This window comes from Theropithecus gelada, chromosome 10 (genome assembly GCF_003255815.1).
Source record: "Theropithecus gelada isolate Dixy chromosome 10, Tgel_1.0, whole genome shotgun sequence".
In the NCBI taxonomy this organism is placed as follows: domain Eukaryota; kingdom Metazoa; phylum Chordata; class Mammalia; order Primates; family Cercopithecidae; genus Theropithecus; species Theropithecus gelada.
Genome location: NC_037678.1, coordinates 70553957 through 70567533, shown reverse-complemented (window position 1 = coordinate 70567533; position 13577 = coordinate 70553957). Strand labels below are relative to the sequence as shown.

The window sequence follows — 13577 nt, the reverse complement described above, 5'->3', positions numbered from 1 at the left end:
TTCCCTAAAACTGCAAAAAGCTTCAGCTGCCAGTGTTCCCAGAAGGCTGAAAGTGCCAAGGAATTAACACCCTCTGGGAACAGTACTCAGCTAATGACTTCCAGGAGTTGGTGTATAAACAGCCTTGCTCCCTTGCCCTTCGGTGGGGTAACTCCAAGGTGTGTGGTTTGCATCATTTCCCAGAGCTGCTCCATAGGATTAAGCTTCAGTTGCCCACAATGGTAACTTGCTTGACAAATAGGCTTTCCCGGTATAGTACCAACATGAATGTGGGTTGATAGTTTTGGTTATATTCAGGAATAAGATGAAAGTGAAATAAAGACGACATATATCAGAACTTGACTTAGTCAATGATATGAGCAAATTCTTTGCTGATCAGGGAAAGACTTTCAAATAAAGTCATATTTTTGTGCTAGTTACAAGGTAACAGCTATAGACACTGCCCACCATTAAATTTAATCTGCAATATTAACATTTTTTCTCCATCACTTTAAGTCTAGACCAGGGTTTGGCAAACTATGGCAAACTACGCTTTATTGGAACACAGTCATGTCTATTATTTATGTAACGTTTGTGGCTGCTTTTGTACTAAGATGGCAGAGTTGAGTAGTTGTAACACAACTGTATGATTGGCAAAGTCCAAAATATTTACTAATCTGGCCCTTTACAGAAAAAAATGTTGCTAGCAAAACAAAAATTCAAGCCCCGATTGGTAGCGCTTCTTGATTTTTGTGGTGTCAACATTCCCACCATGGTGAATTTCAAGCTACCAACCAGAGCTGCATGATGATTTTCATGGGCACTTTTGCCTTTGTGGAATATTTCCTCCATAACATATATATATATATGTTACATATATATGTTACATATATAAAATATTATATATATTTTATATTTATAAATAGAAATAATATATAGTTATGTACTTACATTAAATATAGATAATAGTTTACAGCTGCAGTGTTTCCATATCTTGGCTGTTATGAATAATGCTGCAATAAATATGGGGGTGCAGACATTGATTTCATTCCCTTTTGGATATATACTCAGAAGTGGGATTGCTGCAACATATGGTAGTTCTATTGTTAATTTCAATTTTGATGAACATTCATACTGTTTTCCATAGTGACCGTACAAATTTACACCCCTACCAACAGTGCACAAGAGTTCCCTTTTCTCCACATCCTTGCCAATACTTATTGTGTGTCATTTTGATAATAACAGTTCTAAGAGGTGTGAAATGACTGCTCATTGCGGTTTCAATTGACATTTCCCTGATGATTAAGGATGTTGAGCACCTTTCCATTTACCTGCTGGCCATTTGTCTGTCTCCTGAGAAATGTCTGCTTAGATCTCTTGCCCATTTTTAAACCAGGTTATTTGGGAGTTTTTGCTATTGAGTTGTTTAAGCTCCTTATATATTTTGGATATTAACCCCTTATCAGATCGTTTTTGATTGGTAAATATTTTCTTTATCTCTGGCGGTCACCTTTTTACTCTGTTGTTTCTTTTGCTGTGCAGAGCTTTTAAGTTTGATGCAATCTCACCTGTCTATTTTTCCTTTTGTTTCCTGTGCTTTTAGTGACATATCCAAAAAATCATTGCCCAAGCCAATGTCAAGTTTCCCTATGTCTTCTTCTAGTAGCTTTACAGTTTCTGGCCCTATAAGTCTGTAATCCATTTTGAATTGATTTTTGTATATAGTATGAGATAAAGGTCCAATTTCATTCTTTTCCATATGGATATTCATTTTCAGGGATGATGAAAATGTTCTGGAGATGGAGGATGGTAATGACTGGCAACATTGTGAATGTAGTTGATGTCACTGAATTGTGCACTTAAAAATGATTAAAATAGTCAATATTTTGTTACGTATATTTTACAACAATGAAAAAAATTTAGGCCGGGTTCAGTGGCTCACACCTGTAATCTCAGCCCTTTGGGAGGCCAAGGCAGGCAGATCACTTGAGGTCAGGAGTTCTAGACCAACCTGGCCAACACAGCGAAAACCCATCTCTACTGAAAATACAAAAACTCAGCTGGGCTTGGTGGCATGCACCTGTAATCCCAGCTACTCAGGAGGCTGAAGCAAGATAATTGTTTGAATCCGGGAGTCAGAGGTTGCAGTGAGCCGAGATCATGCCACTGCACTCCAGCCTGGGCAACAGAGTGAGACTCCATCTCAAAAAAAATATTTTTTTGGGAAAAAAACGAGAAACTTGCCCATGTTATGGAGCTAATGAGTGGTAGAGATGGGCTCTGAACCCAGGCAGTCTAGTTCTAGGATTCTGGCTTACGTCACCAAAAGAGATTGGGATGTGAAAGCCCTTTAGGGGAAAATACAAAGCATGAGAAGAAAAAAATGGAAATACTAAAAAATAATAAGCCATTTATGGAGCTTTGCTCCTTATCAGTTATCCTTCTTCAGGCAGCTAGAAATGGTGGGAAACACCCAGGATCGAAGCTCTAGAAAAACTGGTACCAAGTTTGGAACATATGAGGCTGCAGCAAATTCCCCCTAGTCTCTCAAGCTTCCTCCTCCTTGGGGTTAACAGCCAATCTTCCAATCTTTGGAATGGTTGTGCCAGTCACAAGAGTTAATGGGCGTGTGTTTCAATGATCTGTTCCTGAAATGATCTATAATAAACCACCCCACTCTAAAACAGCTGGGCTCAGCTGGACAGTTCTTTTGGTCTACACGGGGTTCATGAGGTTATTCATGTAGCTGCATTCAGCTAGTAGCTCAGTGGAGGCTGGAATGTCCAAGATGACTTCAACTACTTATTACAGTGCTCAGCTGGAGTTTCTGGGATGTCTTGAGGAGTTGGCTGGGCCTCCCTCTCTCCAGGTGCCTTTTCAGCAGAGTAGCTACACTTCTTTATAACTAAGAAGGTAGAATCAGGCGTTTTCAATCCTCTTAAGGCCTAGGCTCAGTACTGGCAGAATCACTTGTAGCACATCCTATTAGTCAAAGCAACCAACATGACCAGCCAGATTCAACATGATGTAAAACAGAGTCTATCTCTTGAGGAGGGAAACTGTATGCTCATCATGCAAGGATGGACAGAACCAGATGGCAGCATCTGCAGAGAATCCACCACAGTGGTGCCCATAGGTGGGGATCAGAGTTCAACTGTCCCTTGCCCCCTAGAATTAGATAAAAAGAGTCTTATGAACTGTTTTAGCACAATGCCAAGCGCTGCAGCACACACCAAATGCTCAGCAAGTGCTGATGATTATTATTAACATTACTATTCTTTTAATAGCTTTTTAAAACAGTCTAAGATGGCACTGTATTCAGTTTAAAGTGATATCCATGGGCCAAATGAACTTTGAGTTCTTTCCTAACCTTAATACCATGATTCTTTGAGTCTCTTTTTTACAGATTTGGAAACTGAGTCTTAGGAAGATTGCGTGACTTATCTGGAGTTACATACTAAGCTGGTGCATGACGTCCACATTCAGAGATATCTCCCTCCACTGAATATGCTGGTTTTCACTCCTTCACTTAAAAAATAATGTATTGGGCACCTACCACAAGCCCAAAGGAGTATAATAAACATATACTGACAATTATTTATTGAATACATCCTATTTAACATTGTGTCACTGAATCCTCATCACAAGCCTATGATGAAACCCCTTTCCATTTTACAGATGGGAATGAGGCAGAGCAAGGTTAAAACAAAAAACAAACAAACAAAAAACAGGGTCTATCCTCATAGGGATTACAGTCTACTAAAGAGGATATAGGACAGTCAAACAAATAATTAAATATATAATTACAAATTGTTCTTGGAGTCGGACTGCCCTTGGAGCCCGAGTGCCCACCCTCTCCCTCAAATCAAGGTCTCAGGTAGCCCTGGCAATGGGTCTTCCTGCCAGTAGTAAATATGGCGCTGAGAGCACGAGCGTATTTCCACACACCCCCATTACCCACAATGCAGCGGGGATAGGGGAGGCTCAGTTTCTGCCAGGAGCTAATATGGCTTCCATAGTTACACCGTTCTCTCTCTTCAACTAATCAGTGACCTTACTTTCCCAGACCAGACTGTGGAGCAGGAGCTAAGACTCCTTTTACCCTCTGCTGACCGCTGCTACAGGAGCGGTTGAAGCTAGGCGACCACCTTGCGGAGTTAAAACTCCGTAACCTGGGAGCACCACTTCCGCTGACGTCATTACGGCGACACGTGGATCCAAGATGGCGACGGCGATGGTGAGTGAAGGAGACTCCGGGAGCGGGAGCTGGAGCGGGGCCCTCCGGGGTATCCCAGGATCTTCCAGCACCCCATGCCTGACCCTGAGCCACCTCCGGGACCCCTGACTCAGGCCTGAGGGCTGCCTCTGACTGGGCTGGTCTCCCCCGAGATCCACCTCCCCGGCCCTGCCCCTGCACTCAGGCTTGTCAAGGCCTCAAGTTTTGGGGGAGGCGCCGTTTCGGAGAGAGACCTTGGCTGCTACCTTCGCCGGTTCCCATTCTACTTTTGGTCTCCGCCCACTGTGAGCCCCATTTTCCAGTTTTCACCTCCCAGTCCTGACCCCTCTGAAGACCCCCGCCCCCGTTATTCTCATCCTTGCTCCTCCCCGTCACGTCCAGACCCTGCTCTCCCCGCCTCCCCACCATCCTAACCAGTCCGCGGATGTGACCTCCCCTCTGACCACCCTCCCAGCCCAAGCGCTGCCTCAGATCCTTTGCAGAGCCCTGTCCTCACTTACACTCATAGCTGTCCCCATCCCGCACTCCTCTTGACTGCCGCTACCCCAGAGCTTGCCCTCACTTACCCCACCCCCATCTTTCATCCCTAGACGCTTCCCTACGCCTCCTGTCTTCTCTCAGTCAACTCCCTGCCCCTCTTCTAGGGACCTTTTACCCTGTTGGTTCTCAAACTTTACTGTGCGAAAGAATCTCGGGGTGTGCAGGAGGAGGCGTGCTAAAAATGCAGTTTCCTGAGCAGCCCCACTCCCAAAGATTCTAATTCCATAGGGCCAGGTGATGCCCAGGAATCTGCCCTTTTATAAGCATTCCGGTGATTATGGTGGAGGTGGTCTGTGAACTACGTTTTGAAAAACACTAATAGCACCACCTCACTGCTGTCCTTCCCATTCCCCAACATGGCCACACAGCTCGTTAGGGATGAAGGCTCATTATGATGAAGCTATATGTTAGGATGAAGTCTGTGTGGATGAGGGTGGAGGTAAAAGAGCCATGCTTGGAAGTTGGGTCAGAGCTTGCAGGCTCCTGATGCAGAACCCTGGAAGTAAATCTTTGAAGGACTGGTCCTTCTTCCAAAAGTTTAGTTCAAATTCTGATCGTCAAGAGACCAAAACTAAAATTGAAGTCACTTAGTTCAGAATGATTTGCTGGATCTTCCTGCTTACTGCTTCGTCAGCAGATAATTTCATCCTGGGAGTGAATGACAAGGAAGACTCAGAGAAAAGGAAATGACATTTGATTTTAGCAAAGGAAGATTCTGGCTTAAATAATTTGGTGTTGGTTTTTTCCAAACAGGGATATATTATTGACTGGTAGCAGTTTTCCCTCCTTCTCTTAGCTGACTGAGAACTTACCTTTTGTTTAATGAGGGATTCCTTATTTAGAACTTCAGAGGTCACGTAAAAAGATTTCATGACCTTACCTGGTTTCTGTGGTTTCAGACTTCAGGCTGAACCATGAATGGAGCAAATCCTCAAAGTAGTATATTGAAACTTGTGTGTGTATATATATATATATGTATGTATATATATTCTGGTGCACATTCAGAACAAAGATGGTGTGAGAACTTAACAGAAAATCACACCCTCTCTTGCTATAAGGAAAACATTGAATAAAGTGAATAAAGTGGTATTTACAGCACTGCACTGGGAAATCCCTGCCTTGGTCAGAGATTTTTAAGAGGTTATAAGTTAGCCATACATATATGTGGTACACATCTATTTAGTCAACAAATATTTGAGTACCGATTCTGTTCCATGAACTAGGGGTGTAGCTGTGAATTAGAGGGTCAAGGTCCCTACACTTGTGGAGCCTTTCTAGTTTGAGGAGACAGGCAGTGAACAAGTAAATACATGAACAAAATAATGTCACCAGTAAATGCTGTGAGGACAGCAAAATGAAGTGATAGTGATTGGGGTGACTAGATGACACAACTACTTTGGATTGAGTGGCCAGAAAGAAGTCTCAGAGGAGGTGACTTGAGTTGAAACATAATTAACAAGAAGGAACCAGCCATTCAAAGAATATTCCAAGCAAAGGAAATGGCAAGTGTAAGGGACCGAGGTGGGAGGGAGCTTGGTGGTTTTGAGGAACACACAGAAGGCTGGAGGAGCCAAGCATGGTGAGGGTTGGGGTAGGAGAGAATGATACAAGATGAAACTGAAGGGAAGCAAGAGCAACTGTTTTGAGAAGCATGCCTGGAATTGGGATGGACTGCAGTCTACATTTTGTTGACGGTGGATTGCATTTTGAAATAGAGTGTTGTATTAGGCTGCTTCCCCTTCCCATCCCCTTGAGGACAGTACTTGAAGGGAGCCAGCTTGTTCTCAGTTGGCACAGAGGCTGTGGAAAGGAGTTTGGATTTTAGTCTAAGCACAGTGGAAAGGACGGAGATTTTGCCCAGCACAGTGACTCAACGTGTAATCCCAGCATTCTGGGAGACCAAAACAGGGAGATCGCTTGAGCTCAGGAGTTTGAGACCGGCTTGGACAACATGGCAAAACCCTATCTCTACAAAAAAAAAAAAAAAGGAAAAAATTAGCTGGGCTTGGTGGTGTGCACCTGTAGTACTAGCTACTTCGGGGGCTGAGGTGGGAGGATCACTTGAACCTGGGAGGTCAGTACCAAGGATACAGTGAGCCCTGATCACAGCACTGCACTCCAGCTTTGTCAACAGAGCGAGACCCTGTCTTAAGAAATGACAACAGGCCGGGAGCAGTGGCTTACGCCTGTGATCTCAGCTCTTTGGGAGGCTGAAGCAGGCGAATCACTTGAGGCCAGGAGTTCGACACCAGCCTGGCCGACATGGTGAAACCCTGTCTACTAAAAATACAAAAATTAGCCGGATGTGGTGGCACGCACCTGTAATCCCAGCTACTCGGGAGGCTGAGGCACGAGAATCGCTTGAACTCAGGAGGTGGAGGCTACAGTGAGCCAAGATCGTGTCACTGCACTCCAGCCTGGGCAACAAGAGTGAGACCCTGTCTCGCAAAAACAAAACAAAACAAAAAACACCACCAACAACAAAACCCTGAAAGTACGGTGATTAAGCATTTGTTGTGCCATCTGGGAGTATTGTACTGAAAACAGTAACTGATTTAAAGAAACTGAATATATAGTGTATGCAGTGACCCGCAGAGGCCAGTTTAAAGGGTGCATATGGAGAAACTTCGTATCTGGTGCAATAGTGAAAAGGTGTGGAAGCAAATTTATTATGGGGGTATGTGAGTAAGGGGCAAAGTGGAGTCACAGGGTTGAGTTTGATCTGTGTCAGCACTTCATTACACGGAAGTCAGAATAGTCCCCACTCCCTCATACACACCCTCATTTCATAACCATTGGTGGGGGGTGAGGGGTGCGGTAGATCTACTTTGGAGTGTATGGGTCACTGAGGTGAGTCATACAGCCAAAGAGGAACTGAACTAGTGGATTCAGTGGCCGTGGGAACAGCTGGGTTTTTGGTTTGTCCTTTGTTTTGAAAGTTAGGGTTGTGGGTGCAAGTGCAGTGGCATGTGAGCCTTTCCATTTCTCTCCTTGGTGAATGGCTCTTCTTCCCCAAGCGTTGGGCTGCCGTCTCCCAGAACGATGTTAGTATAGAGGGTGTGTCCTGAACCTGCAGGGCAAGACTTCTCCCTCCATGAAAGATAGCTGGTATAAACTGAAGTTCTCTTTGATTTTCCTGTCTTCTTCCATCCTTAGATTTCGACTACTCTGTGAAGTTACAGGATACAGTGTTGATCTAGCTAGGTCTGAACTGAGAGGTGGGCTTATGTCTCACTCTTTATGGAAAACAGTTCTTGGGAATGTTATTTCACTGAAACTTGGGAAATGTCCATTGAGTACATTTCTAGATGTCTCAGGAGTCTAGAAACTTCAGTTTGGAGAATAAAACTCTGTACTTCTCTCACATCATTGTTCATACTGTTTTGGTTTTTATTATAATCTTTTTTATGGATATAATTCATATGCCATAAAATTCACCCCTTTAAAGTATATAATTTAGTGGGTTTTAGTGTTTTCATAGGTTGTGCATACACTAAATGTTATGGTTATCACCATTGTGTAATTCAGAACATTTCATCACCCCCAAAAGAGAGTCACTCCCTACTCTTCCCTCCCCACAGCCCTAGGCAACTACTAATTTACCTTCTGTCCCTATGGATTTGCCTATTATGGACATTTCATACAAAGATAATTATATAATATGTGATCTTTTGTGTCTGACTTCTTAGCATAATGTTTTCAAAGTTTGTTCATGTTGTATCATGTATCAGTAGTGCCGCATCCCTTTTTATGGCTGAATCTTCCCTTGTATGGATGTACCACAGCTTGTTTATCATTCATCAGTTGGTGGACATTGGGATTGTTTTCACTCTTTGGCTGTTAGGTATAATGCTGCTGTGAACACTCAGGTGTAAGTTCTTGTGTGAACATAACGTTCAGTTTCCTTGGGCGTATAGGGGTGTAATTGCTGCATCAGTTCACACTGTTTTGCGGTTACTTGGGTTTGATCCAGTCCAGAAACAGAGGAATGGAATGAATGACATCAAGATTCCTTTGTGCTAATGGAGCCAATGCCAGTAGTCCCTCCAGCCCCAGTCAAAGGCCCAGAAACTGGTTTTGTTTGTTTTTTATTATTATTTGAGACAGGATCTCACTCTGTCATCCAGGCTGGAGTGCAGTGGCACGATCATAGTTCACTGCAGTCTCTGCCTCCTGGGCTCAGGCGATCATCCTGCCTTAGCCTCCTGAGTAGCTGGGACTACAGGCACGCACCACATCCAGCTAATTTTTTAATTTTATTTTTCCTAGAGACGGGGTCTTGCTATGTTGCCCAGGCTAGCCTTGCACTCTCCTGGCCTCAAGCAGTCCTCCCGTCTTGATCTCCCAAAGTGCTGGGATTACAGGCGTGAGTCACTGTGCCAGGCTAAAGCTGTTTTTAATGGTGGAATGTGGTGCTAATCAGGTTGGATGATAGAGTCCTGGAACAGAAGGCCGGGAGCCTGAGCTGTGCCATCAGTCTTGTGTAAAGGAAGTGGCTGTCTCCTGTGGACCCCATGTACAGGAGGACATGAGCTGACTGAAGAAGGAACACTGGAGCAGGAGCCAGCAGCCTGGGCTTGGTCCCAGCGCTGCCATTGATGCATTGTGTGGCCTGGGGCAAATGACTTTGGCTTTGTTAGTCTGTTTTCCATATATGACATGTGTGGAATTAAGGTTTGGACTTGATGATTTCCAAATTCCAAGTTGAAAATTTTGTAGTTTGGAATACTTGCATTTAAGGTGAGTTTTGCTAATATGCCTATAAAATCAGACTTACCTTGTTTTTTCCATGATGATGGTCCCTGTGATCTTTCCAAGCTGTTGTGTTGGTTGTGCTGTCTGTCTTATCACCCAGGTTTCCCCACCTGGCTCATGTTCTGCAGGAGCTACTGTGTCCTTGGAACCGAGGTGCTGACATCGGGCCTTGGTTAAATGTGTTTCTCTGAGGGGTCCCTTTAAAGGAATGCCCTTAACCCCCCTCAGGAAGTACAGAGGAGGTTGGGATCACATTAAGTTGCCTCTTGGTTTCTGTTTTACAACTTGGACAAACGTCTCTCTTTGATCTTGGCATTAAAGAAGCAGGTCACAGAATGTTGGAGAAGGTTGAGTTTTGATCTCTGGGCACTGGCAAGAAGGTGGGAAGAACCCAAGATGAGGAGAGCCATCTGGCCACAGATGAATAATAGGAGCCATCTACCACCTCCAAGCCTGCTTTGATCCCTGAACCATTTGCTGACACTAGAGTTTCCCAAATGGGGCATGGATGGGGACACCCAGGACTTCTCAGTTCCATCTCATTCCTTTTCATTGCTTCCTTCTCTCCCTTCCTAACATGGTTTCTCACCTATGCCTGATGCATTAAACCGACAGACCTCCCCGGGTTTGAAATCCTGGTCTTATGCTTGGTCCGAGAATATGGGCTAGCCTCCCAGCTGTGACACTGTGATTACTTTTGTGACTTTGGACTGGTTGGTTATATGATTTTGGGAAAACTGTTTGCCATTTTAAGCCTCAATTACCTTATATTAAAAATTTTTTATTGTGGTAATAACAAAATCTACCACTTTAAGCTTTTTTATTTTTATTTTTTTTATTTTTTGAGACAGAGGCTCACTCTGTTGCCCAGGCTGGAGTGCAGTGGTGCGATCTCAGCTCACTGCAACCTCCGTCTCCTGGGTTTGAGCAATTCTCTTGCCTCAGCCTCCCAAGTAGCTGGGATTACAGGCATGTGCCACCACGCCTGGCTAATTTTTGTATTTTTTGTAGAGAGAGGGTTTCACCATGTTGGCCAGGCTGGTCTCGAACTCCTGACCTTGGGTGATCCATCTGCCTCAGCCTTCCAAAGTGCTGGGATTACAGGCATGAGCCACCATGACTGGCCCACTTTAAGCGTTTTTAAGTGTGCAGTTCAGTGGCATTAAGTACATTCACACGTATACAGCTGTTAGCACCATCCGTCTCCAGAACTTTTTAATCTTCTCATTTTTGAAACAAGGATGATATTCTCAAGGGGTTGTTGTGATGATTAAATGAACTATGAGATGAAAGTGCTAGCACAAAGAGGACGCTCTGTAATTTTACTCCAAGGTTTGAAGTCTTCCTGAGGTGAGCTATCTAAGCTTGCTGCTTGGGCTAGCTGAGAGTTCTTTTATAAATACCCAAGGTGGAGACAGGAGAGCAGTACATTTCTGCACTTTCTGGCGTCAAGGTTGAAGTCTGGTTGCCTGTTGCTTTGTGAGGGTGGTTGTTAGTTTCACCTGGACTTCCGCAGCCTGCTGTACATTTTTCCTACCCCCAAATTACAGCTTTGAGTCTTTCATGTGTCTCTGTTCAACAGCTACTCTGTTTCTGTGGGCTCTGAAATAAAGGCTACATTTTCAGTTTCCTGTGGCTAATTTGTTTTTTGTTTGTTTGTTTTTTTTCTTGCTCTGTGAGTTATTTAGTTCCCTGGGCCTGCTTAGTAAGTAGTCTCTAGCTGTCATTAGCCTTCATTCACATGTGGTTGGATTTTTGGTACGCTTTAACTGACTGGGTAATTGACTTCAGTTAACTGTTGGCAAACTGTGCCTAAAGCCTTTTTCTTTTTCTTTTTTTTTCTTTCTTTTTCCTTTTTCTGTCTTTTTTTTTTTTTTATTGCTTAATCTGAGGGAGCAGTTACTGACATGGTCTCAAAATGGTGATTGTCGCCAGGCACAGTGGCCCACACCTGTAATCCCAGCATTTTGGGAAATGCCGAGGGCGGGGTGGGTCACTTGAGGTCAGGAGCTCAAGACCAGCCTGGCCAACATGGCGAAACCCCGTCTCTACAAAAATACAAAAAATTTGCTGGGTCTGGTGGCAGGCACCTGTCATCCCAGCTACTCAGGATGCTGAGGTAGGAGAATCACTTGAACCCAGGAGGTGGAAGTTGCAGTAAGCCAAGATCGTACCACTGCACTCCAGCCTGGGCAACAGAGTTAACTCTGTCTCAAAAAAGAAAAAAAGTGACTGTCTTTTAGAAAGTAAAAGAATCTAGTCTATTTTTAAGGAAAATGCTGCTTTTGCGGTAGGAAAGGCGTGGAACAGGAACCAAAAAGGCTGTTCAGATTGACCAGATGTATTGCTGCTAGTTGATGCTATTTATGGGAAAGGAGATTGCAAGGCAGAGGGCTCCAGAAAAGGTTAACTTCTGGTTACAGAGAAATGCGAGTGATTGAAATAATTTTTAGTTCTCAGAAAAACTTCCAGTTTTCTTTGGAAAATGTTAGTTGTTCACACCTTTCAAACTGGGTGGGGTGAATTTGGAGTAGTTTGGGGTACTTTTGAGTCCTAGCAGCCCTTCATTAGACAGCTATTTGGGGGAGATATTTCTGAGTGCCCAACCCACCCCACCCCCAAGAATAAAACAGATGGGGAGGGAAAGACCTTGATTCTTGGTTCTCTTGAGCTTTATAACATTCCAGGTCACCTGTATCTTTGCCAGTGATGGCGTGTTAGATTACAGCACAAAAGGCTTCTAGATTGCCATCACCTTATTGCTTGATATGCTGCCTTTGCGGTCTCATGACTTGCAAACCAAGTAGCAAAAGCAAAATGACGTTGAATGGGCTGGTTCACATCTCTTAGGACTCCTCGCATGGCTCTGAACACGCAGAAGATGATTTACTAAATATTTAATTGACTTTTCAGAGTGAACCTCACATGGGAGTTAATGAGGCGATCAATTAAAAATTAAGTCCGGGCGTGGTGGCTCAAGCCTGTAATCCCAGCACTTTGGGAGGCCAAGACCGGCAGATCACGAGGTCAGGAGATCGAGACCATCGTGGCTAACACGGTGAAACCCCGTCTCTACTAAAAAATACAAAAAACTAGCCGGGCAAGGTGGCAGGCACCTGTAGTCCCAGCTACTCAGGAGACTGAGGCAGGAGAATGGCGTAAACCCGGGAGGCAGAGCTTGCAGTGAGCTGAGATCCGGCCACTGCACTCCAGCCTGGGCAACAGAGTGACACTCCGTCTCAAAAAAAAAAAAAAAAATTAAAAGAAGATTTAAAGGAATTTCCTAAGAAGCAGGTACTTCGCTACTTCCTTGCAGAAAAGAACAGCAGACCAAACATCCTCTTATCAGGCTATCAGGAGTATAGAAGGTGATGAAGTCATAGAATCACAAAAAGTTGGAACAATATCCAGGGGTTTTTACCAGAGACCCACGAACTTCTAGTCCTTGATTCTCTGTGTATTGGAATATTTTTTCCGAGAGCAGTATCTGTAGCTTTGGTAAGTTTCTCAGAGGCATTTGTGACACCCTCCCCAAGATTAAAAATTGCTAAGCTGTCTGCTTACCCACAAACCTGGTGCCAGAACCCCCTCTGCAGCCCACTTTCTGCACATCTTCTGTGGAACTCATCCAGGTACTTTCAGAGGCAACCCATTTCCTTCGCTTCTTAAAATATAAATGAATATTTGTCTTTATTTTTAATTTTTTAATTTTTTTAGAGACAGGGTCTCACCCTGTCACCCAAGTTGGAATGCAGTGGTGGAATCATAGCTCACTCTAACTGCAGCCGTCGGACTCCTGGGCTCAGGTAATCCTCCCACATAATTATAGACGTTAGCTACTATGCCCAGCCTAAATGTATTTATTTCATTTTATTTATTTATTTTTTTTGAGACAAGGTCACACTCTTGCTCAAGCTGGAAGGCAGTGGTGTGATTTCTGCTCACTGCAACCTCCACCTCCCAGGCTCAAGTGATCCTCCCACCTCTGCCTCCGGAGTAGCTGTGACTACAGGCAAGCACCACCATTCCTCATTAATTTTTTGGATTCTTTGTAGAGACGAGGTTT

At 44.0% G+C, this 13577-nt stretch overlaps 1 protein-coding gene across 3 annotated transcripts in view; it reads left to right on the top strand.

The window, feature by feature from the left end:
* The first annotated feature begins 3965 nt into the window (after positions 1 to 3965).
* Positions 3966 to 13577, top strand: part of TM9SF4 (transmembrane 9 superfamily member 4) — a 57143-nt gene continuing 47531 nt past the window's right edge. Inside the window, exon 1 of one of the 3 annotated variants that reach the window (XM_025400308.1) lies at positions 3966 to 4216. In XM_025400308.1, the coding sequence (XP_025256093.1) occupies positions 4202 to 4216 (15 nt within the window). In that variant the 5' untranslated portion in view covers positions 3966 to 4201. Of the gene's footprint in view, positions 4501 to 13577 lie in introns of all 3 variants that reach the window. The other 2 variants (XM_025400310.1, XM_025400309.1) reach the window with 2 other exon arrangements.